The sequence below is a fragment of the Eumetopias jubatus genome, unplaced genomic scaffold, assembly GCF_037043125.1.
Source record: "Eumetopias jubatus isolate StellerSeaLion01/CBP00866 unplaced genomic scaffold, mEumJub1_p1.0 scaffold_16, whole genome shotgun sequence".
Taxonomy (NCBI): Eukaryota; Metazoa; Chordata; class Mammalia; order Carnivora; family Otariidae; genus Eumetopias; species Eumetopias jubatus.
Window position 1 is genome coordinate 3824811 of NW_028274822.1, and position 22690 is coordinate 3847500.

The 22690-nt window shown below is 50.7% G+C and overlaps 1 protein-coding gene across 1 annotated transcript in view; it reads right to left on the minus strand.

Annotated features, from left to right (window-relative positions):
* Positions 1–3866: 3866 nt before the first annotated feature.
* Positions 3867–22690, minus strand: part of TSHZ1 (teashirt zinc finger homeobox 1) — a 75118-nt gene continuing 56294 nt past the window's right edge. Inside the window, exon 2 of the mRNA XM_028102964.2 lies at positions 3867–7534. Coding sequence (XP_027958765.2) covers positions 4344–7534 — 3191 coding nt within the window. The 3' untranslated portion in view covers positions 3867–4343. The remainder of the gene's footprint in view (positions 7535–22690) is intronic.

Here is a 22690-nt window from a genome sequence, read left to right on the forward strand (position 1 = left end):
GGAAAATATGCATTATCTACTATCAGGTAAAGAAAGCAAAGTACAAGAGTATGAGTATGATCTCTGTGTTTTAGGAACCCGGAGAAAAGATTTAGCGCTAAAATTCTAACAGTGATTTTCCTTTAGATGAAGGTAACAGTTACTTTTTCTTTCTTTCTCTGTGTTGCGAGTTTTCTGCAATGACTTATTATAAGAATATAGTTACATAAAAAGTACAAATGCTCCCCAAATGTTACCCTTTGGTGTTTTTTTAAGTTTACAATTCAGTAAGTGGCTTTCAGTGGTTCCCACCACCTTCAGAGAAATAATAATAAAGTGCATAACAAAGAATTTCACCTTGGAAAAAAGAAGCCTGTGTGTACGCACAGGTTTCTGAGAATTCAGAAGGAGTTTAGGCATGATCTACGCTAATGTTAACAGCTTTTCAAAGATTACCAAACATAGGAATGCAGGGACATAAATCTTAAAGTTGGTAACCATTTTTCACCTACAGTGCCTAACAACCTGCTTCCCCTAAATTACTGCCTATCAATATTTTACAGGTTTTATATCTCTTTAAATATTGATGAAATGACAAGGACCCTCCCCACCCAAACCACATTCTACGGAAGATCTCAAACTTTTTAAAAGTCCCACATTTACAGGAAAAAAATATTGGATTAGTCATTATACCCAAGACTCAGGCCGCAAATGTGAATGCATGCAGACTGTTAGCCTAACCAGACGGAAATGCTGGACTGCCACGTCATGTACTTTCTCCCCAGGCCCCCACAGCCCCCTGCCAGCAGGGGGTCGGGTGGCCAGCTCTCTCTGCCTGCTTGGGGCCATTTGCCCTCCTGCTGCAGAAGATGCAGACCTACTCCCTGGGTTAAGAGAGGAGCACAGAGAAATGGAGAGAACACAATGCCATGTGCAGAGTCCATTCCGAGGACGCATGAGATGAAGGAGAGGTAGGCACGTTTATTCAAACTCAGATGAAGGAACAGAAATGTCTATAAGGAAACCCTCAAATCAGAGGTAGCCGATTTCTTCCCGGGATTAGTCAATCTCTCTATCCGTACTTATACAAACTGAGTTTCTGTATAACTGTGTAGACCTGTATTCAACGGAACTTGCTACACCCTCAAAACAAACATTATTTCAACTTACTTTTCAGATCCAACAGAAGACAGAACTGTCCCGTTTTGTGACTGGATGAGGGCCGTGGCGGGAGGTGACCTGAAGAGTGCGGGCTGCTCACATCCTGTTCCTCAGCATTACCTGACCACTCAGCCCTCCTGTGGTCCCCATCCCAGAGATGCCCAGCGCTTCCCTGCCACACCCTCACCTAGGCACCTGGGGCAGGTCCCACCTGGGGCAGGTCAAAGGGAGCGATGGAGAGCTGGGCCCACGTTCTGTCAATCCACAAGCCATGTGACTTTGGGCAGTTGCTGTGCTGGGCTCCTCATGTGCAAGCAAGGGTGCAATGACAAGACCCTCTGCACACAGGTGTGAGGCCTGAGCGCAGGAACACGTGTGAAGAACTCGGAACAGTCCCGGGCACCGGGAAGCGCCCCATACGGGGAACTAGGACCACCATTTTAGTAGTAGCAAGACAACTCAGCCGCCCATCCACTGGTCCATGACAACCGGGGGGGGGGGGGGTGACAAGATAGCAGTGTGATTGTGAATTAGAAAAAGAAGAAAATAAGAAGGAAAACCCAAATTCTGCGCCCAAGCCGCAGCGGTCAGGACTCGAGTGCGAGCAGCTTCCAAACGTCTTAGCCGCTGCCCGCGGGGACGGAACCCAGCGGACCCTGCTTGGGCCTCCGACCTCGCTGCACGCCACTGCCCTGTTCTTCTGACTCTTCTGCCGCAGGGGGAACCCGAAGAACCACGTGCCTGGGGGCTTGTGGTAAAACAGATATGACTTCACAGGATTATTATGCAAAGACCCCATGCTCCTGCCATAGGCCTCATTGTGATTCTTCTCTGTCACCCCTTGAGCCCAAAGTACATAATCGCCCAGTAATTGAACCGAAATGTCTAAATGGCTGAAGCTCCTAAAGGACAGAGCTATTTACCAGTGAAAAAAGTGGGAAAAACTGTAGCAAGCCTCCCTGGCGCTCTGGGCATCAGCACAAAGACTGTGTCAACATGGCGCCCCGACCTGCCCCTCCTCCAGTCATTAGCAGAAACAGAGCCATCCTGGCCCTGGCCGGCGCTCTGCGGCTTCTGAGCGGAGCGCCGTGCCTTCTAACCTTTCTCGGGATATAATTTTATGAAAATTGAAGCAAAAGGTAGAAAAAGACATTTTCCTGCTCATGTCAGGAAGTACTTCTGGAGAGGAAAGAGGCTGGGGTCCTTGACGTCGGTGTTCCCCTCAATGCAGACAGAAGCAGTAAGCCCTGGAGTTGAGGGCTCCGGAGTCACTGGCTCACATGCCAGGAGTCCTGGTGGTGTCCTCGGTGGAGCCCCTCGGTGCTCCGGAGGGACCCACGGAAGGCACATGGGTCCCCAACACGGAAGCACAGAGCAGCTCAGTTTTCCAAAACTGTGCAGTGTCAAAAGTACAGAAATCAGGCTTTCCTCTTTGGAGCAACACAGAACTAGTTCCAAGGCCCCCAGGGTCTTTGCCTTTAGAGCAAGACGTACCCTTCTATCCCCTCACTGCGGCCCTGGATTCACACTACGGATAACTGTAAACGTCTTCAAACAGTCCACAAGGATCCTCTGAATGAAGCACCTCAGTCCATGTCGATACAGAAGAGCCATCGCTCAGTGGCTCAACTCAGTCATCCGTGGCACCCAGCAGAGTTAACAATTTTAATTATCATTGAAAAAAATGCAATACTTATCATGTGAAGGAAGCACGTTGGCACACAAATCATGAGACGAGGATTCTGAATAGAATTTTTGTTGGTTGATCGCATGAGCAATACCTCTTGCTGCCGAAATAACTTCTCGAAGGCAATATAATGACGACATGACAATCTATGTAAATCAAGAACTGCTTGTGGGTTTATTTTACATTTGAGAAAACAGTGGATTTAATTGTGTGAACCAAAATGTACTGTACAATATTAATGATAGAACATCAAAATGTATAATTAATAGTGCATTGCTTGCTTTGTTTTCATTTATTTATTTTTGTCTGATATACATGCATCTGGAAAGATGCAGGTGCCAGTAAAATTTCTCTATTTAAATCAAGCTGCAGGAACTAAATTTTATTCAAAAATTGTGGTTTTACATTATATACACAGAAATTTAATATAAAATGACAATATAAAAAGTTAAAAGAGAAAGCATACAGCCAGAAGGTACAAAGAAAGTTGAATAGATTAAAATGGTACGATATGTAACATATAGGGGGTTTAAGCTGATGCTGGCAATTTACAAGGAAAGGACTCCGTTTGCCCCATGTTTTTTTCATTTACCAATGCAGCTATAGAAAGGTCAGCTTATACCAAAGCTTACATTTGTAAATAACTATAAACCGCAGTATTTTACAGGAAAAAAGAAATAGCATTTGTACACGTTTTTAAATAATAGCTTGCATACTTTTTTTGCCGAAAGTGGCATTTTTTTCAGCATCCAGAGGGTCTGGGCATAGTGGCAACTGGGGTGTTTGGTGGTGGTGGTGGTGGTGGTGGTGGTGGTGGTGGTGGTGGTGGTGGTGGTACTGGTGGGTTTTTTTGTTTTGTGGTTTTTTTTTTTTTTGTCTTCAATGTGTAAAACTGTGGCTTCCTAACCCCACGAGTCCTAGACAACTTTCTATCTTCCAACAGCTGCATGCATGTTTCCTTCACAAACCAGTTCTGCATATAAAAAGCTCATTTTTTAATTATTAAATAAGTTTTGTGTCTGACACAGCTTTTGATCTGAATGAAATGCCTTTAAGCCTTTTTTCTTTTTTTTTTTTTTGAGTGAAAGGCACAGAAATGCAATTGCAGTCCTCAAAGGGTTAAATTTGACACTACTAGGTTCTATGACCTTTATTGTCATGGCAACTTTGTAATTTTAGGATGTCTTTTTATCATTGTTATTTGTGTCTTTCTTTTCTGCTAAATAAATGTCTCTGAGTAGTGTGCCCCACTATTTCCTACAAAAGATAGCTTAACATCAAGAACAGATGTTGAAAATAAAGGTCAGACTTTGACTCACGGAAAAAGAAAAATAACATGCACAATCGGACAAAGAGCATATAAATATAACTACAAAATATGTGTAAGAAAAACCAAGGTCCAGACAGCCAGCTCGGCAACAAAAGGGAAGGCTGATTTCGGAGGCTCAGCCAGGCCTAGTGCAGTACAAAGACAACGTGTAGTGCAATGTGCCGCGGTCCCTCGCATACCTGGGCGCTATTGTTTCTCCAGCTCCGTCACATAGATCAGGTGGTCCTCCGGGGACTTGCCGTGGGTCTTACTAAGGTGCAGTTTGACTGCGTGCTTGCTCGCAAAAGTCCGGTTGCAAAGCTTGCATTGGAATGTGGAGCCCACATCGTCCTCGGCAGCCCCTATCGGGCCCAAAGCTTTGTTTGCCAGGACTTTTGAAACATTCTGCTGTTCTTGAATCTGATTTAGTGGCAGCTTGGAGAGATCCTTCAAGCTGAAGCCTAAGTGTGTCTCTAGATGATTTATGTACGTAGAAGCAGTTCTGAACTGAGAGGCACAATCGTTGCAAAAGAAAACAGGATGCCCTGTGTCCAGGTTCTTCAGGAACTTGGTACCCCCTGTCCTCCTCAGCTGATACTTCACGTTGGCCAGCCAGTGGCTGATGGTGGTCATGGACAGCCCCGTAAACTTGGAGATGTGCACGCGCTCCTGAGGGCCCAGGTCCGACATGATGTACTTACCCTCCGGCGTCTCCCGCAGGCTCGAGGCAAACTGGGCCTGCAGGATGAGCAGGTGCTGCGGGTTCCAGTTGGACTGTCGCCCCTTCCTCTTGTGCACAGGCGACAGCTCGTCCAGCGCTTCCTCGAAGCTGCTGCCGTCGGCGTCGGACTTCTCCGACACAGTGGAGGGCGTGGAGGACTTGGGGGTGAGCCGGCCCGTGAGGTTCTTCACCATGTCGGAGATGTCCATGAGGGCGCTCTCGCGGAGAGGCGACGCCACGGGGTCGGCCGCGCTGGAAACCAGGGGCTTGCTTTTGGACTTGGTCAGGTCGATGGGCTGGTCGCTGTTGTCGTAGTAATAGCGGTCGATGGCGTCCGCCTGCTTGATGGGGGTGGCAGGGTAGACCGGCTTGTCCAGCATGCTGTTGCTGATTTTGTACAGCATGGCCAGAGGGTCCAGCGACGGGCTCACAGGCTTGGACACTTTGCCCAGGTGGGTGTTCATGATGGACTGCAGCGCGCTCAGCGGGTTGATGAAGGAGGGCTCCGGCGAGTGGTCCGTGATGATGCCCAGGTTATTACAGCCATTGGTGACTTTGGCTTTCAGAGGCTCGGTGCCGTTTGGGGTGTGCGCGTCCAGCACACCCTCCTTTTTGGCCTTCCCCGCCTCCGCCTCGGGGCCCTTCTTCTGCTGCGCCTTGCCGCCGCCGCCGCCGCCGTCCTCCGCGCGAGGGAAGTCTTTATTCTCTTTGGCCACGGGGGACACAGCCTTGGCCGGAGAGCCCTTCTCCCTCTCGGCGGGCCGCTCCTCCTTCTTCACGCTGACCTTGCCGGTGACTTTCTCCACCAGCTCCTCCATGGCCGACACGTTGCTCTTGTGCGGCGGCGGCGTGAGGCTCCCCGGGGAGTGCAGCAGGGCGCTGTGCTCCGAGGCCAGTGACTTCACGCCCCCCGCGTAGGACGGCTGCATCTGCACGCTCTGCACCGCAGGCAGCGGCTTCACGGCGCCAGGCAGCTGGTAGGCTGCGTGGATGCTGGGGTAGCCGCCCCACGAGGGCGCGCCGTTCTGGGCTTTGCTGATGGCCGTGGAGACCGTGTTCTCCAGGGACTTCAGGATGTCCACCCCGCCCTTGGGGCTGTCGTCCAGGTCCTCCTCGCGGAGGTACTGATACAGGGCGGTGGGCTCGAACCTCTCGGGGGCCTCCTCGCTCTCCTCCTTGACCTTCTTCTCTGCCTCGCCAGCCGCCGGCGCCTTGTCCTTCTCTGGCTCCTTCTTGTCCTCGGAGGGCGTGGCGCCCGCGGGAGAGTCGGGCTGCTTCTTGATGTGGGAGGCCGGCAGCCGCGTGTGCGTGGTGGGGGGCAAAGGTATGGACTGGATCTTCTCTTCCACCACGGGGTCCAGCACCAGCTGCTTCCCCTTCTTGGAGGCGGAGCTGGTGACCTTGAGGAAGTGGCCGGTGACCATCATGTGGGCGGTGAGCTGCTGCAGCGTGTCGTGGGAGCTCCCGCACTCCATGCACTTGAGGATCTGCGCCTTGCGGGCCTCGAACTGCCAGGTGTAGCTGGCTCCGTTCTGGTAGCCGTAGCGGTTGTTGGGCGTCACGTACGGGTTGGCGGCCTTCTGGTCCTTGGCCGACTCGCTGAGCGCGGCGTCGGCGGCGAGGCCCGCCGGCTCGGGGGAACACGGCGACGCCAGGTCCTGCAGGGCGCGCTTCTTCGTGGAAGGGACCAGCTTGGTGATGGCTGGCACTGGCTCCTTCAGAGGCACTTTCTGGTAATGCTTTGTCTTGATCATGTGGACGCTCAGGTCCTGCAGCGACTCGAAGGAGTGGCCGCAGTACATGCACTTGAGCACCTTCTGGGCGTCCTCCTTGCCTTCCATCTCCATCAGCGAGCGCTTCCTGGGCTTGGACCACCGCTTGGTCTTCTCGGAGTCTTTGTCCCTGTTGTCGTCACGGTAGTGCCCCGTCTCGTTCATGTGCACGGTCAGCTCCACCAGGGTGTCGTACGCGGCGCTGCAGTCCTTGCAGCGGAACTTGCTGGCGCCCGTGAACACCGAGCCGTACAGTTTGTTGTTCTGCCTATAGAGCTGCACGGTGCTGAAGAGGCTGGGCTCGGGGAGCAGCCCGTACGAGGACGTCTGCTGCAGCGTCTTGGCCAGCGCGGCCTGATGCCAGTCGTACCCGGAGCCGCCGCCGCCGCTGGTGCCGGAGCCGGAGCCCGAACCGGAGCTGGGGGTGCTGGCCGTGGTGCCCGTGGTGCCCGCCGTGCTGGCGGGGGGCGTGGGGGCGGGGGTGGAGCTCTCCTTCTGGCCCACATCGCTGCTGCTGGTGGTCGAACCCGACTTCTTCAAATCCAAAGCTAAGCTGGACCAGCAGGACTCAGAGAACAAGTTTGCATACACAGCCTTGATTTGTGCCAAGCTGTCCTGGGGGTAGGAGACGCTGTCTGGGCCCTGTGGATCCTCCTTCTCTTCTCTGGAGGAAGAGCTTTGGAAATGGACTAGCTGGTCGCTGTTCTCACTGAAGGGCGACCCGTAGCCAGCGTCCTGGTTCGTCGCGGTGCTGACGGGGGAGTTCTGGTAGCTCTGAGCTTCCTTGATGTCCGTGTCCTCATTGCACACGTAGTCGCTTTCCGGGATGTCCAGGGACAGCCCAACCTCCTCCACGTTCTCTTCATCTATTTCTGCTGCCTTCAGTTCTTCCTCAGGAACATAAGCTAGGAGAGACAAATGAAACACAGTGAGGAGAAATAAATCATCTTCAAGGACGCGGCCTCCCCAGCAGTTACAATATCCTTAAAAAGATGTTTCTCAGCCAAGCACCCAGCCTGCAAGGCTCCCCCTGCTTTATGGAACAACCCCGTCTTCAGCTCCTGCGTAAATAAGGTTTCCAGCAGGACAGTAACCCCTCTCCTCCCGACTGAACACAACCAGCAAAGCAGCCTCCACCAAAGGGCCAGTATCTGCCCCTTCTTAAAAACATCAGTCTGGCCAACCCAGCGGGGCAGCGGGGCAGCGGGGCCCGAGGGGGAGCCCGGCCACCTCCTCCTGGGGGTTGTTCCTTCCCTAAGTGACGTGCGGGTCCGTCATGCCTCCCCATCAGGTGGGACCTGTCAACTTGCAGGGCAAGATATTCCACAGACAGTAGCATAGCGGCTTCTGTAAATAAAGAGCTTCCTCAAAGGCCAGCGATAAAAAACACTCTGGTCTTCACCAAAAAGAAGGCCAAAATATAGCACCTTCGGCCCCCTGCCTGGACAGTGCAGACATCACCTGCATGGGGACACCACACAGTCGTACAAAGCAGCATTATTAACAAGAGCCAAAAGGTGGAAACAACCCAAATGTCTGTGGACAAATGAATGGATGAACCAAATACGTGTACGTACACGATGGAATAGTATTCAGCCTCGAAAAGTGGGGAAACTGATGCACACTGCAGTGTGGGCGAAGCTGGAGGGCACTGCAGGGAGAGGGGCCACACAGGAAAGGGCACGTACTGTAGGATTCCATGTAGATGAAGCACCTGTGATAAGGAGTCCCATTCGCAGGGACAGAGAGAGCCATGGGGTATGTGGGGGCTGAGGGAGGGCGAGGGGGAGGCCGTGGTTCGTGGGCACACAGGTTCAGCTGGGAAGATAGAAAGCTCTGCAGACAGATGGTGGGGATGGTGGTCCAACAGTGTGAACGTGCTTAATGACATGGAACTGTCCACTTCAAAATGGTTAAAATATTAACTTTTGTGTGATGAATATTTTACCACAATAAAAACTTTTTTTAAATTTTTTAAAGATTTCATTTATTTATTTGACAGAGAAAGACACAGCGAGAGAGGGAACACAAGCAGGGGGAGTGGGGTAGGGGGAAGCAGGCTTCCCGCGGAGCAGGGACCCCGATGCGGGGCTCGATCCCAGGACCTTGGGACCATGACCTGAGCTGAAGGCAGACGCTTAATGACTGAGCCACACGGGCGCCCCATTTTTTTTTTTTTAATTTTAACAGAGCCAGTATGTATGCGCTCCGACAGCCTACCTCAGGCTACATGTGCGCAGCAGAGCGACTTCTGGGGTTGAAGGCGTCACCTTCCAGAGGAAAACTCCAGGATACTGACAGGTGTCCCATGACTGAGCGGTTTGGAGGGCACATAAATCGTTAGATGAAACCCGATTGTTTTTACTTCAGGACATTTTAGATACTTTAATAGCTGACCAGTCTTGTTAATTCCCAAGGGGAACTAACTGCCCACACCACCTCTTAACTTATTTGACCAACATAATTTTATTTAAATTTTTTAATTTTTGTTTTTGAGGAAACAACGAGCCGAACTCGTGTTCCATGCACGCCTTGGGAAATTTGGGGTTAAGATATTTTCCAGGAAGCCCCTAGAAAAATGCACTGCTATGATGCGAGAGGGGTGTCTCATTAAATATGATCACTCATTACCACGTTATCAGAGCCTGATCCTAAGGGAATGCGGCAAAGAGCACACGCGTCTTCAGGAAAGGTTGGGAGGAGAGACGGAGAACATCCCAGCTGCCCAAGGGTTGGACGCCGGGCGCAGGAGGAAGGGACAGGGGAGTACCAGCACCCGCAAACAGACGGCTTCGGGTTGGGGCAGAGGCGAGCACTCGAGGGCACGAGCACTCACAGTGACCCGAGGACGCACACAAGCCATGCACACGCACGCGCACGCACACACACGGGGAATCCCACCGACTCGGTCATTTGGTCAGCCTCTCCAGCTGGACCCTTCGGAACCCCTGCACACACCGTGGGCCCATCCCCACCCCTGGCGCTGGTATGAAGCCAGCTGAGCATGAACGTTCACGTGGTTCACAGCTGAATCCCACACAGAAGAGCCGTCCACGAACAAATGGGGCCATTACAGTTAGTACCTTCCCTCCAGCATGGAAAATAACCACTAGTGCAGGAGACTTAACTATACACACTGGCATCTGGATTATGCTCCAGACAATCCTACAGCCCTCCTGTAAAAGGAAAAGCTCAGAAGGAAAAAAAAGATTGCCGAGTTGAACGTCATCTTCATTTGTCTATAACTATTAAAGGTTTAGGACGGTCCGGGGTTCCGAAGGTTCGAAGCTCAGGTCCTTAGCCAAGGGCCCCAGGCGGCCTTGCCACCTCTTTGCAAGCTGGGCCTGGGCCCCGAGGTCCACCTCTGTGGATTCTGATGGGGGCAGCTAAGGCTCTGAAGCATTTGGGCAGGGCAGAGTCCATGGGAAGGTACAGGCGTGAACCCACCGGCACCGGCACCGGCCCAGCGGGGCCGTCCCCAAGTACCTCCAGTGGCACGCCCACAGGCAGCTCCACAAACCCGGGTCCACAGGAGGAGGCTGCCTACGAGACTTGGGCTGTCCACTTCTGTGAAAGCAACATTCATGCCCCAGCAAGTAATTAAAACTAAGTTCAAGGAAAGGGTTGTTGTTGCTGTTGTTGTTTTAAAGAGAGAGAAAGAGCACACAAGCAGGGGGGAGGAGGAGGGGGGCGTGCAGAGGGAGAAGCAGACTCCCTGCCGAGCAGGGAGCCCAACGGGCTCGATCCCAGGACCCCGGGATCATGACCTGAGCCAAAGGCAGATGCTTCACCGACTGAGCCACCCGGGTGTCCCTCAAGGAAAGCTTTTAATCTGAACCCGTTTGGCTCAGCGTGGGAGGCCCATTGCTCTGGGTCTGTCCCCTGTGTCACCTGTCAGCTGGTCTGTCTCCCTCACTGGATGGAAGCAGGGCTGCCCACTGTCTACACGCCGGTGGGCACCCATCCGTGTGTGCGGAATAAAGAAAGGACTTCTGTCTCGGCTCTGGGAACCCCGGATGGGAAATCCCTTGTCCCACCGCTAGGGTTTGCCCGCCCACTGGCCCTCACCCTGGGAGGTGGCCTCTCCAGGTCTGGAACGGCACAGACATGACTAAGCTGGCCTCTGCTTCCTCCCTCGGGCTCTCCCTCCCCTGGCCCCGGTGGAGCGGAGTGTCATCAGACCAGACTCCATCCCTCCTCAGGCCGTCCAGTCTACACCCGGAAGTTCCTGGGTTGAGCTGCGATGAGTTTCATGGACAACTCCACACCCCCAGTGTGGCCATTACCAGAGTGTCAGGTAGAACCACACAGAGCTACCCCCAGCCTCTTCCGCAAGGAAACCCTCCTAAGAGGTATGGGTTTTCAGCGAGCCTTTCCCCCACCTGGATCCTGCGTCCATGGTGTTCCAGGAGGTAGGGTGTGGCTGGGAGGGATCCCCAACGTGCCTGCTTCGCTGGACTCACGGGAAGGGGGCCCCAGCACACTCTAAGCTGAAGCCCGGGATCCTACCTGCTTTCCCTGACCTGGGCTCAGCATGCCCACCTTCCAAGCTCCCCTGTGGGGAGGCAGCGTCAAGGTCCCTCCTGCCCCAGCCACGCCGCTGGGACAGCACGTGTTGACCCTCCTGCCCCTGGGCCAGTGTACCGGCTGCCGCCAGCCACCCCTCCCGTGGCTCTTGCCTATCGCACTCTGGTCTCTTTCAGGCCGGTGTTCACCGGTTCCAGGAGTCTTCCAGCGCAAGCTTATGACCCCTGCATCTGTGTCCCACCCCCACCCCGGGGTCTGCTGGTCACAGGCCCGTCAGGGGGCGGCACCTGAAGCCTGGCCTTTGTCATGCCTTCCCGCATGTTTTCAGAGCCAGCCCTGTGTCTGGCACACAGAAGGAGCTCCAACTGGTATGACATGAATTTGTCGTGATGTGAGTGTTCCAGACACTCCCAAGTCAATTATGTGCAAACAGAATGTTCCCCCTGTCCCCTCCCCAAATAACAGCACACTTTCTCCTGAACTAGGAATCCCCTCAATCAGTTGTTATGAACCATCCCAAACAAGTGACCCATCCCAGAAAAGCGACCGTTGTCCTTGTTCCCAAGCCCTGCATCCAGCACTGCCCCCGCCTCCATGATGCAGAATCCCACACTGCCCAGCGCGCGCTGCAGAGCCTTCCAGCCGGGCCTCGCCGTCTTGTCCTGCAGCCTTCTTCCTCTGGGCCGGCCCACGCTCACAATCCCAGAGTGAAAACCTCCGCGAAAGCCAGGTCCTGCACGAGGCTACGGATCCCCAGGCGGACCCCTCCACCTGCCACATGTCCAGCCTTGGGTGCAACCTGGTCCAGGGCAGGACCCCCAACTCCCACCTTGTGAACAACACTTATCCTCAAGGGGAGGTTCAGATGTCACCTCCATCATACGCCTCTCTTAATCCCTGCCAAAATCCCCCATCCCCCCGAAGGATTGAGAGATGTCTACTTGCCCATCCTCTTAGACCGTGAGCTTTCACTCCACTCACGCTGCTGAGGCCACCCTGCCTGCTGCTCGGGGTGGCGGGGGGGGGGGGGGGCGTGCTCATTTTATCACCATCTTCTACCCCACGAGCCTCTGGGGCAGCATCACCGAGATGCCTGTCCTGCCGACGAGGAAGCCGAGCAGCTTTCCCCGGGTCCCATAGGGAAGGAACCAGGCGGTACCCACATCCGGGTTACCTGACTCCCGGGCAGGTCCTTCCATCCAGCCACCTCGGGATGAAGCTGATTTCCTTCATCTGTCAGCCATCTCACACCAGGGAGTACATCCAGTAAATGCCGTGGACGTGAGTGACCCAAAGCCATTCCGAAGTGAGTATTTAGAACACCTCTCATGCGCCAGTCATCATGTCTAACGGAGACCGTCTCACCAAAGAAGCAAAAGGAGAGAGTCTGAAATGTGGACACTCTTAGGTCCAATAATTTTACTTTTGGACGTATAGCCAGGAACACGGTATGAAATACAGAAAAAGCTTTATGCACGAAGATGTCCTTAATAGTCTCATTCCAGACAAAATGTGCCACGCTGTAAATCGTCAACAATAAAAGATAATTCAGTGATTTGTAGTTTATTCCGAGGATGGGCTGTTATTCAGGCATTAAAAAGTATCTTTAATGACAGGGGGAAAGTCCTTAAGAGAAAAAAGCTAAAAACAAATACTGCATACATGGTATAAGGGAAAAATTCTTTTAAAAGAATAGTGGCTTTTCTCTAGATAATGAATATCCATGGGTTATGTTGAGTGACACGGCTCTTGATAAATATCTCTACCTTCAAAATCTTCTTTGGTGTTTTCAGCTCAGCAAACAAGGATTAGCCTCTTCATACTGTTTCTGGAATAAAAGAGCTGGTAGCAACCCTGTGGCGAGCACCTAGCAGCCACTAGCCAGACCCTGGGAACAGGGGGCCCGGGAAGGGCAGGGCTCAGCCTGGGGGCAGAAATATGCACAGGGCTTGGTTAATTACTGTTTTTCAAAACACGTTAAAAAGTAAAGGGGAGGCAGGAATAGTGAGGGGTGCAGATGTATCTGGGTTCTGGTAAGAGGGATTGCGGTTGGCAAGAGGGTCTCCTGCTCCTGGACTATGCGCCCCCCAGGTGTTCCCTGTCCTGCCTCCCCCTGGAGAGGGCCAGCGAGTCCCACGGACGAGCACAGGTGGCAGGGCCTCTCCGTCGGTCCTCAGCCCGCCAGATCAACAGTCACCATGCTGCATCGCTTGAGCCTTCCAGAACGTTCCTGTTTTAGAACATTAGGGTTTACACTTTCACCATCTACTCGTCCAGTGTATCCGTCCTGGTAAGTTGATACTCCCCAGCTATTCTGCTCTTCTACCATGTTGTTTTAGCCCATTGACCTATTCTTTGGATGAGTTCACTTTTCAATGCTAACATACAAGGGGCCGGGGGAAGCGTGGACCCAGAGGGGCAACCGGGGGCCACCTGCCCTGTGCCCGCGCTGTGACACCCTTCTGACCCTAGAGTTGTCTTCCTGCCCCCTCCTAGGATGAAACTGGCAGGGTAAAATTGACTTCTGAAGATAGCACATCCACTCAACCTGGTAATCTGCATTCCAGGGGAGGATTCCACCGGCCCGCCAGGCGAGGAGCAGGTCAGGACACTCGGGGTCACATGGGATGGCCACAGCCTGTAACAGGTGTAAGGGATTCAGCTTCCACACAAACGAAGGCGTGAGGGAGCCCATGGAATGTTCCAGATTGATTCTGTGAGCGATCAAGCCAGCCTCCCTTACCCCTCTGCCCTCCATTCTCAGAACTTTCAAGGGCTGACTTCGCTCCAAGGCCCCAGCACTAATGATGACAATAAACACAGAGTTCCCAGAGCAGCACCTCCTGTGTGCTCACCAGCGGCCAGGACCCACCCGCACAGGACCCCTAATCTTCCACTGCTCTCCACCTAACCCCTGGGCAGCTGATGGAGGGACCTTCCTGAGGCTCCCCCAGGGCCAGGGCTGGGCTCTGACCCTCTCTGCCTTGCTTACTGACCTGGCCCTTTAAAAGCAATGCTCAAGCCCCCTGGGGCCACCCCCAATGGCTCCTGCCTTCCAAATCTGGGCTCAGGCCAAGAGCACTCACACCCGGGAGTCAGAGCCCTCAGAAGGCTCTAAAACCTACTGAGTCTCAATTTAAGAGTTTGGGCCTTGGGAGGATGAGAAAGCTGGACCTTGCAGCAGGGCTGCCCTAAAGATGGAAATTCTCACACCATACCCACCCCACGGTGCCTGATAAAACCAGCCAGACAACTGGGCTTCAGCGGGAGGCAGGGGAGGAGGCTTTTGGTTTTACCACGTCTGTATCTGGAGGAATGGGCCAACCAACTTTTCAAGACAAGGCCCCCTGAGCCGCATCTGTCACACATGGCAGGTGCACAGAGTGTGTGCAAGGGGTGACTGAAGAGAGGGCTGACCTGGGTAGCCTGGACCTGGAGGCCAGGGTAGGTGGGGGAGGGTGACATTCCACCTGCTTATCTCTAGAGGGTCCAGGCAAATGAGGCCACTGTTGTGGTGTCCTCTTGAAGGACAGATGCCCATCATTTTCCTGACATGAGGACAGACAGATGAGACACCCGGGTAGGAGCCCCAGCCCAGTCACCTGTGGACAGTGTGGCCCCCACACACACAGTCACCCACCTGTCAGGGCCTCAGTTTCCCCAAACCGCATTAATGACAACTACTGGTGTCTTTTGGGGGGCTCGGGGGGGAGGTCTAGGAAGTGCGGTGGCAGCATGTCTTCAACAAGCCCAAGTCCATGCTTGCCGGCCCCTCTGCGTCCTCCTCACACCCTGCAGATGCAAAATGAACTGGGAAATGTGCATGCAGGGGCCGTCCCCCTAAGCTGGCAGAGGCACCCCTGCTTAGCCTCACGCCTAACAAGCTGTTGCCAACCTCTGAACAGTCAGAACAAAATAAGGAACGTTTGTCCCGATGAGAGCCGACCCATCACTGGCCTTTAGCACTGGGTAGCTGGTGCACTTAACAACCAGACTCAAAATTCGGGCCAGGGAATCATTCAGGAAGTTAGTCCTTCTGCATCACCCAGGCCCCTCTGTCTGCCCTCCGGCAGCTCCCCTGATGACCACACCTTCCAACAGCGAACAGAGCACAGAAGGCCAGTGGGAACCCGCAGGGAGCAGAAGCGGGTTCCTGGTTAGCAGCTCCTCCCGACGCCCGATGCCCGACGCGGGAGGCGGTGGAAATGAATGACAAGAATCGGGCTGGGAAGCTTTGTTTATCCAAGCTCTTTGCCTCATTAGCACGCGTAACTGAGAGTTGACTGTGAATAAGGAAAATGGATATTTAAAAAAGTGACAAATATCAAACACAGGTCTCGTCCCTGCTTGGTTACTGGCTTACGGTAAATACCAAACTTCGCTATCGTATTGCCACCTGGTGAAACTATGCAATCGTACCAAATTACATGTTTATCTACACCAAACTCGGTTTTAGACCGGCAAATGTGATATCCACGAACAGATGGCCATTATAGCAAAATACATTTCCTCCAAGGGGCCAATTCACAAAAGGGTCTCACACACACCTAAGTGATAAATGTACAGCTGCAATTCATTGTGGAATCTTGCAAAACACACTTCCTTCCAAAATTTATAATTGATCACTTGTAAAGTTACTTCACCTCTGTTACCAAGAGAGCAGGTGGTTTTGATAAAAGTTAGAATATACTGGGAAATAAAAAATGCAGAGAAAGCAGGTATAGGAACAGAGCTCCTCCCTTCCTACTCTGAAAAGGACATTAACAGACAAGCAGGATATATGTTAATTTACAAACATAAGTTCTGATTTTTTATAAGAAGGTTGACACTCTGCCAAGCAAAGCTGAAAGGCCACTTTTGCTCATATGTGATAGGAGCAAAAAATTTTCTATCGCTTTGGCAGATTTTAATTGCCTGGTACCAATCACTATTGTACTGAGCTGCTACACCATCTAATTAATACTGGAATCGTTTCTTTATGTAAAACCCAATAGAAGCCATTTTTAAGAACCGCAGAGTCTGTAAACACAATGGCCTGTAATTTTTACCCATCTCTAATTTTCATTAGGAATCCACAGGTAACTTCTTTAACTGTAATTCCTTCTTTTCCTCGCCACCCCAGAATGCGGTGTCGCGTTAATGAGAAAGAAGAAACCCCCTTTCGAGGCTCCTCCCAAGAAGCACACCCGCTATTATCCTTGTGCCCATTATATTAATGCACCCAAACCAGTGGGGAAGCATGAATTAGAGCTTAAACCTGATCACAGAGACCACAAACTTTCACTGGTTTTCAGTGATGTCAGGAAGAAAAAGAGGAAAAATGTATGAGAACCTTGCAAAATTAAAAAGGAACTTAAAATGGAGAAGAACAAGAAGTCAAATATTCTTCTATGAACCTGGGAAAACACGGGTATGTGTCACTACCACTGGATGGTATGTTGTTAAACTGTGCACACGCTCTCTTGTTCCGTGAATTAAAAAGCTAGCCATCGCCAACAGGTGCATGCCCGATGCCAAGCATGGGGACATCGCGTGTTTTCGGTGCCTGCCTCCACACTGAGGAAGGACAGACACTGCTCTCTGGTGGTCTGACGAGTCTGGGCCTACAAATCCAACATCAGCAAACCAGGCCCAAAACACCGGGTTCCAACCTGGTATTACTGACCACCGACACCAGAAAAGACTTTGATCAGATAGGGTCAGTTTCATCCTCACAGATGACATTTGGAAATCAGGAGGGGAGACTTGTGCACAAACTACCTCTTCAAATGGCTGAAATCAACACAAGAAATGTAACTCAGCTCAAGCACCTATTTGCGCTCGTACTACCCACCATACACAAGAGCCATCCTGAAGAACCAGTAGCAAGTATCTCCCCATCCAGGAGACACGGTGCGCCCCCACCAATTCCTCCACCGCGTCTTCTGTTGGGGAGTCAACTTCCCTAAATAGGGGTGTTGGGACACACACGTGAGTGAGGAGGGAGAGAAAGGGCTTTACAGCCTCCACACCCCACCCAGGGCTCATGTCACAGACGTGTGTCCCCACTTTCAAATCCAGTGTCTTATTCTCACAAATGCACAGGACAGAAGAGGAGACATGGGAACTTGAACTTTTGGGGGGTTGGGGCAATGACATCATCAGGTGCGGGGAGACACACAGACTTGCAGATGTCGGTGTCAGGCTGACTCATACCAGAAATTCAGGGGAGATTTTATCCTTAAGTACACTGTGGCCAGACATAAATCCCGTGCCACTGTGATACAGCAGGAGCCCCAGGACCCTACGTAAGAATTTCTAAACCTGACTGGAAGCTTAACACCAGGCCACATAACACCCGACTTCCTTGAAACCCCCAAGTAACAACATGGCGACTGAATCACAGGAACAGCCACACTACCATGACTGAAAGTAGCATTCTCTCATCATAATAATGGGGTTTATTTCGACTATTATCGGTAAATTCTCATAATTGCTTTCCTAGATGCCTTGTAAAAATTTTTACCTAGGGGGAGAGAGAGAGAGAGAGACTGACTCATAAAAACTCCTAAGTTTAGGCAATTATTTGTGATGATTTTTTGTTTTCATTACAAGCTACAACTTCCTAAAAATCCACATGGGTGCAAATGTACCAAAATACAGTATTTGTTTTATTTCTAGTGATGAAACCATGAGAACACTATACTTCACAAGGGGAATGAATACCATTTCTTAGCCTAGGAGATTTTACGAGAGCAGCTACTGCTGCACAGGAAAGAGCCCCACGCCGTGGTGTCTGCTCCACCAACCCCCCACTTGGCGCCGCCAGTCCCCCTCCGCCCTCGCCACCCCCTCGTGAAAATCTGATGAATGAGTAAGCTTGGAAATGGTAGCTGCTGTATAAAATTCTCCTTTTACAATTACTTACAGAAATAAATGACATTTCTCCCCATCAAATAAAACAAAGACTCCAAATCATCTTCTGCCACTTTTTTGTGTCAAAACAGCTTTGCCATCATCCCCCGCCCTTCCTGAGCCTAGCACGTGGTGTGGAGCGTGACACTCTGAGCACACGCGGTGTGTCCTGGTGTCAGTGGGAGAACACGCCTAGCAGCCATACAGAACATCTGAACAAGCACACACCAGCACCTACGAGGCAAGAGAGAAGGTGCTGCCAGCTCTATGTGCATGTGCATGCACGTGTGTGTGTGTTCATGTGTGTGCATGTGAACGCGTGCAGGTGTGTGCAGGTGTGCACTGTGTGTTCATGTGTGCATGTATGTGTTCATGTGTGCATTGTGTCTATACATGTGAATGTGTGCGGGTATGTGTGCATGTCCGTGTGTTTTCATGCGTGCACTGCGTGCATGTGTGTGTGTGTTCTTGTGTGTGTGTGTGTGCATATGAATGTGTGCATGTGTGTGTGCATGTCCGTGTGTTTTCATGCGTGCACTGTGTGAATGTGTGTGTGTTCTTGTGTGCGTGTGTGCATGTGACTGTGTGCAGGTGTGTGTGCATGTCCGTGTGTTTTCATGTGTGCAGTGTGTGCATGTGTGTGTGTTCTTGTGTGCATGTGTGTGTGGACATGTGCAGGTGTGTGTGTGCATGCATTCGTGTGTGTGTGCATGCATGTGAACTGTGTTGTGCAGGTGTTCGTGTGTGTGCATGCAAACATGTGCAGGTGTGTGCATGCATGTGCGTGTGCGTCCATGTGTGCATGTGTGTACGCATGTGTGAATGAATAAAAAAAAATACATAGACCTTATCGTTCCCAAAATGGGAACAAAACAACCAGATCTTGGTTAGATTTCACTTTAAAAAAAAAATTAAAACTTGTTAATATTTTTTGTCATAAAATGTGCCTTCTGGATGCCAATGTGTCCCTAAAGATGTGCTGTCATCTTAAGCAACATGAAATTCTGTGCATTCTAATGCAAGTGGACATAAGGCAATGTATATGGTCCCTGTTAGAGTTTAATCTGACACCAACAATGTGTGCCCTGCTGCTTTACAATGTAAATATACACATATTGTCTGAAAAAATATTTTCATCTCAAATGTAATTATACAATGAGGCACAAACATCTTATCTTTGGCAAATTAGATAAAAATTTTATTTCTCAAATTGCAGCCCAACATTTTTAAAAAAACATCTTTGTTTCTTTCAAGAAAACAAGATTTGCTCTATTCAACAGTCATTTTAAGAATGGTGAGAAGTGACAGCTGTATTTGTTTTTTAATGGCTAAATGTAGAAAAGTTCCAAATTCCCTGGAGTCTTAATAACACTGGCTCTGAGCAATTAGGTTCATATACCCCCAGCCTGCATCTTAATCTCCAACCCAATTACACACAACAGAAAGGTGTTCTCCTGAACCCTCCTGTTTTCTATTCCATAGGAGGTGAATGCTCCAGAACTCCGCCTCCTCATGAACCTTGCTCCTCAGGTGGATGAACAGAAAGTAGTGTGGGTGCCTTGCCTGCCTTAAAAGCTGAAGCAGGAGAAGAAAGGCTTTCCCCAGAACTGGACTTGCTTTCTAAAAGTCAGTTTTACATCGTGCTTCAAAATCTAGCAGGTTACTCAAAATACCCATCCACACAAGGAAACAAGCACCCATCATGTCTGTACCTACCTGATAACAAAATATCCTGATATAAAGTGAAAGATGTGCCCTTTAGATAAAAGATGCTCCGCTTTTCCCCCCGCCCCTCAATTCAAATATCTGGAATCATTCGGATATTGGTATTTCATATAACAGGCTAGCCAACTCAGTGTTGCCATGTTTAACTCGCTTGGATCTGAAGTAATAATGTCTAGATCAGAGGAAGGCAGTGATACTGGAAAATACAGTGTGCGCATTCAGCATTTCAGTACGAGAACACATCGACTAACCCACGTTCACAGAGCAGAATTGACAAGGACATTATGGGACACCTGCATAACTGAACATGTCTCTTGCTGGACGCCCCGATATTTTCTCTAGACGTCGAGTCATGTGTATAGAACATAGTGAAAAGGAACAAGTTTCTAATTTTTGAAAAAAGGTGAAATAGCACCAACTACTCAAATAAAATGGCTCTTCTTTGACAACTAGGATGGAAAATGACTTTTTAGGCAAAGAAGAAAACACCCAAAAAGCTGACCATTTACAATTACAGGGAAAGGAGGAAAACATAGGTTCCCCTCTGTCCCTTCGCACTTTCGAGACCAGGTTCTAGAAGCACTGTGAGACCACCCTTGGGCTTCGCCAGCCAAAGGCACCCCTTGCTGGCCACCCACCAGAGAGGAGGAAAGAGCCCCGCCCCTCCTCACCCCCTCGGTCGCTCGGAAGGGAGAGCGTGCAGTGAGCAGACCTCTGCGTGGGGGGCCACGGCGCCCCGCGCTGGCGTGGCTGGGCTGCAGTTCTAATCTCGGAGAATTCCTTGCCCTTTCCCCTCTCTCCAATGAACTATACACGCATATGTGTGGGCATTCTCATTAGGGCTCCACCACCAAAGGCATGGAGGTGAATCAGTCCAGGCCCCTCCCCGCTCTGCCCTGTCAAGATGATTCCGTTGAAATGTTCATTTTCATCCCTGCTGGCAACATTAGAATGGAAGGTATTTAACCTGTTTCCATTACTTCTACAAATTACCATTACGGGGCAGGACAGATGTTAGAATCACGGCCCAGAACTGACTTCCATACATTCTTTCCAGGAACTGTGAGGAGACGGAACACCGCTAGATCATATTGTCCAGGCTCAATAATGTTCTCTCGGTTACCAGATTTATTAACTTTGCACATCCGCATTTCACTTGCTTTCTTCATGAAAACTCCCAGGCTAGGTGGGTTCATTTAATTTGCAGAAGGAAACCTTTGTCAGGGATGATGTTTTGATCAGGTGCGCTAAGAGAGTGGGGAGGGGCGCGGGCGAGGGGAGGAGGTGGGGAGAAACAAGTGTGGGAAAAGGAAACAACCTTTTGTCGAAAATGTTAGCTTTCTAACACAAATGATGAACGAGAAGTCAGTTAGAGATGCGGGTGCTCAAAGACGGCTGTCACTTCACACAGACACTGGCACAACTCACCTAGACAGGTGACACTTTGGTGGAGCAAAATCCTGCTGCATTACTGAGCACACCAGGGATGGGGCGCAGGCAGACTGCAGGCCCGGGATGCCTGGGGCACCCAGAGAAGTGAATCCGGCAGGGGAATGGATTTCACTCTCCATCTGCATCCTTAAGTGGAGCCGGAGATGCAGTCTCTTGGCTAAAACGATGGAAGAGGCGCTGGAGTCGCAGTCTAGGCGCGAGCCTGGTGCATGCTGCACATTGTTTCTCCCTGAGATCCGAAATAGAGGCTAAAAGGATGCTACACATAACTGGGCGGTGGGGGGGCTTCTTTGGGGGGACTCAGGGCCCTTAAACTAGTTACTACTTTCCTCTTCAGAAATTTAACAAACAGCAATTCCTAATCAGTCTAAGACATCTGCTCTTCGATCTCTTGCGAAGGCCACGTGTGTTGCCCTGAGTCTACCCAGCGCCCCAGCTGCAGGTAGGATTCTTGGAGGACGTACAAGTTTCGATAGTTTCTAGGCAAAGGTCTGAAAATAAAAGATTCATTCGTGGAACAGAAAAGACAAAACAAATTCTATTCCAACTGTTCCCACCGGACAGCCTTTCTCACTAAGAGCAGCTAAAGGAAACTCAACTCCCAACTTCACAGTTTCCATGTTCCTCTCTGTCTCCACTGGTTCTGGGGAAGAGACCATTTGCAAAGAAATGCTGGGCATGTTAAAATGATTAAGCCAAGAAAAGGCAACGAAAATATTCAGTGGAAATTAGCAAAGCCAAATCACGGGTAGAAAAAAGGCTGCTGACCGCTAACGGTTCTCAAATCCCTACAAGGGAGCCTGAAAAGAAAAAGGTACTTGCACATGAACATATTCTCTGTGGAAAGTGTGAGAGCCCGCCATGACCACCAGAAGCATTTTCTCCATGACAACACTGAAATCCAGTCCCAAACGGGAATAAAATATACTCTGAGATAATGATCCACCCAGATAGAGAGAACTTTTTTTGGCACACTAGAAATTTATTTGGAGGATTAATCATATACTATTATTTTGAAAGACATAATTTGCTTGTTCTTGGGTAAACATTTCATACCCATAGACTATCTGCTCGACCAGCAATATGAGTTGGATTGAAACGTCCTTGACTAATAACAGGTAGTATTCATTGAACATTTCTCTGGACCAGACACTATCTGAAGTGCCCTGTATTTATTACCTGAGTCAGGGTCTCCCCAGCGATAAGGGGAGTGCCCACGACTCCTACCCACTTCCACATGGGCACACGGGGGCACGGGGGTACCCATGAGCTGCCCAGAGCGTAGCAACTGCAGCTCATGGAGCAGGGTCTCCCCCGCAGCCTGTTTCCGAGCTCGGCTCCCGATGTGCACCCACACTACCGCACACGGAACCATTTCTATCAGGAACTGTAAGTAGCATGAGTTTAAAATGAATCCTGTCTTCAGAATATGCTGTTTGTAAAATCAGATCTTTATCTACATG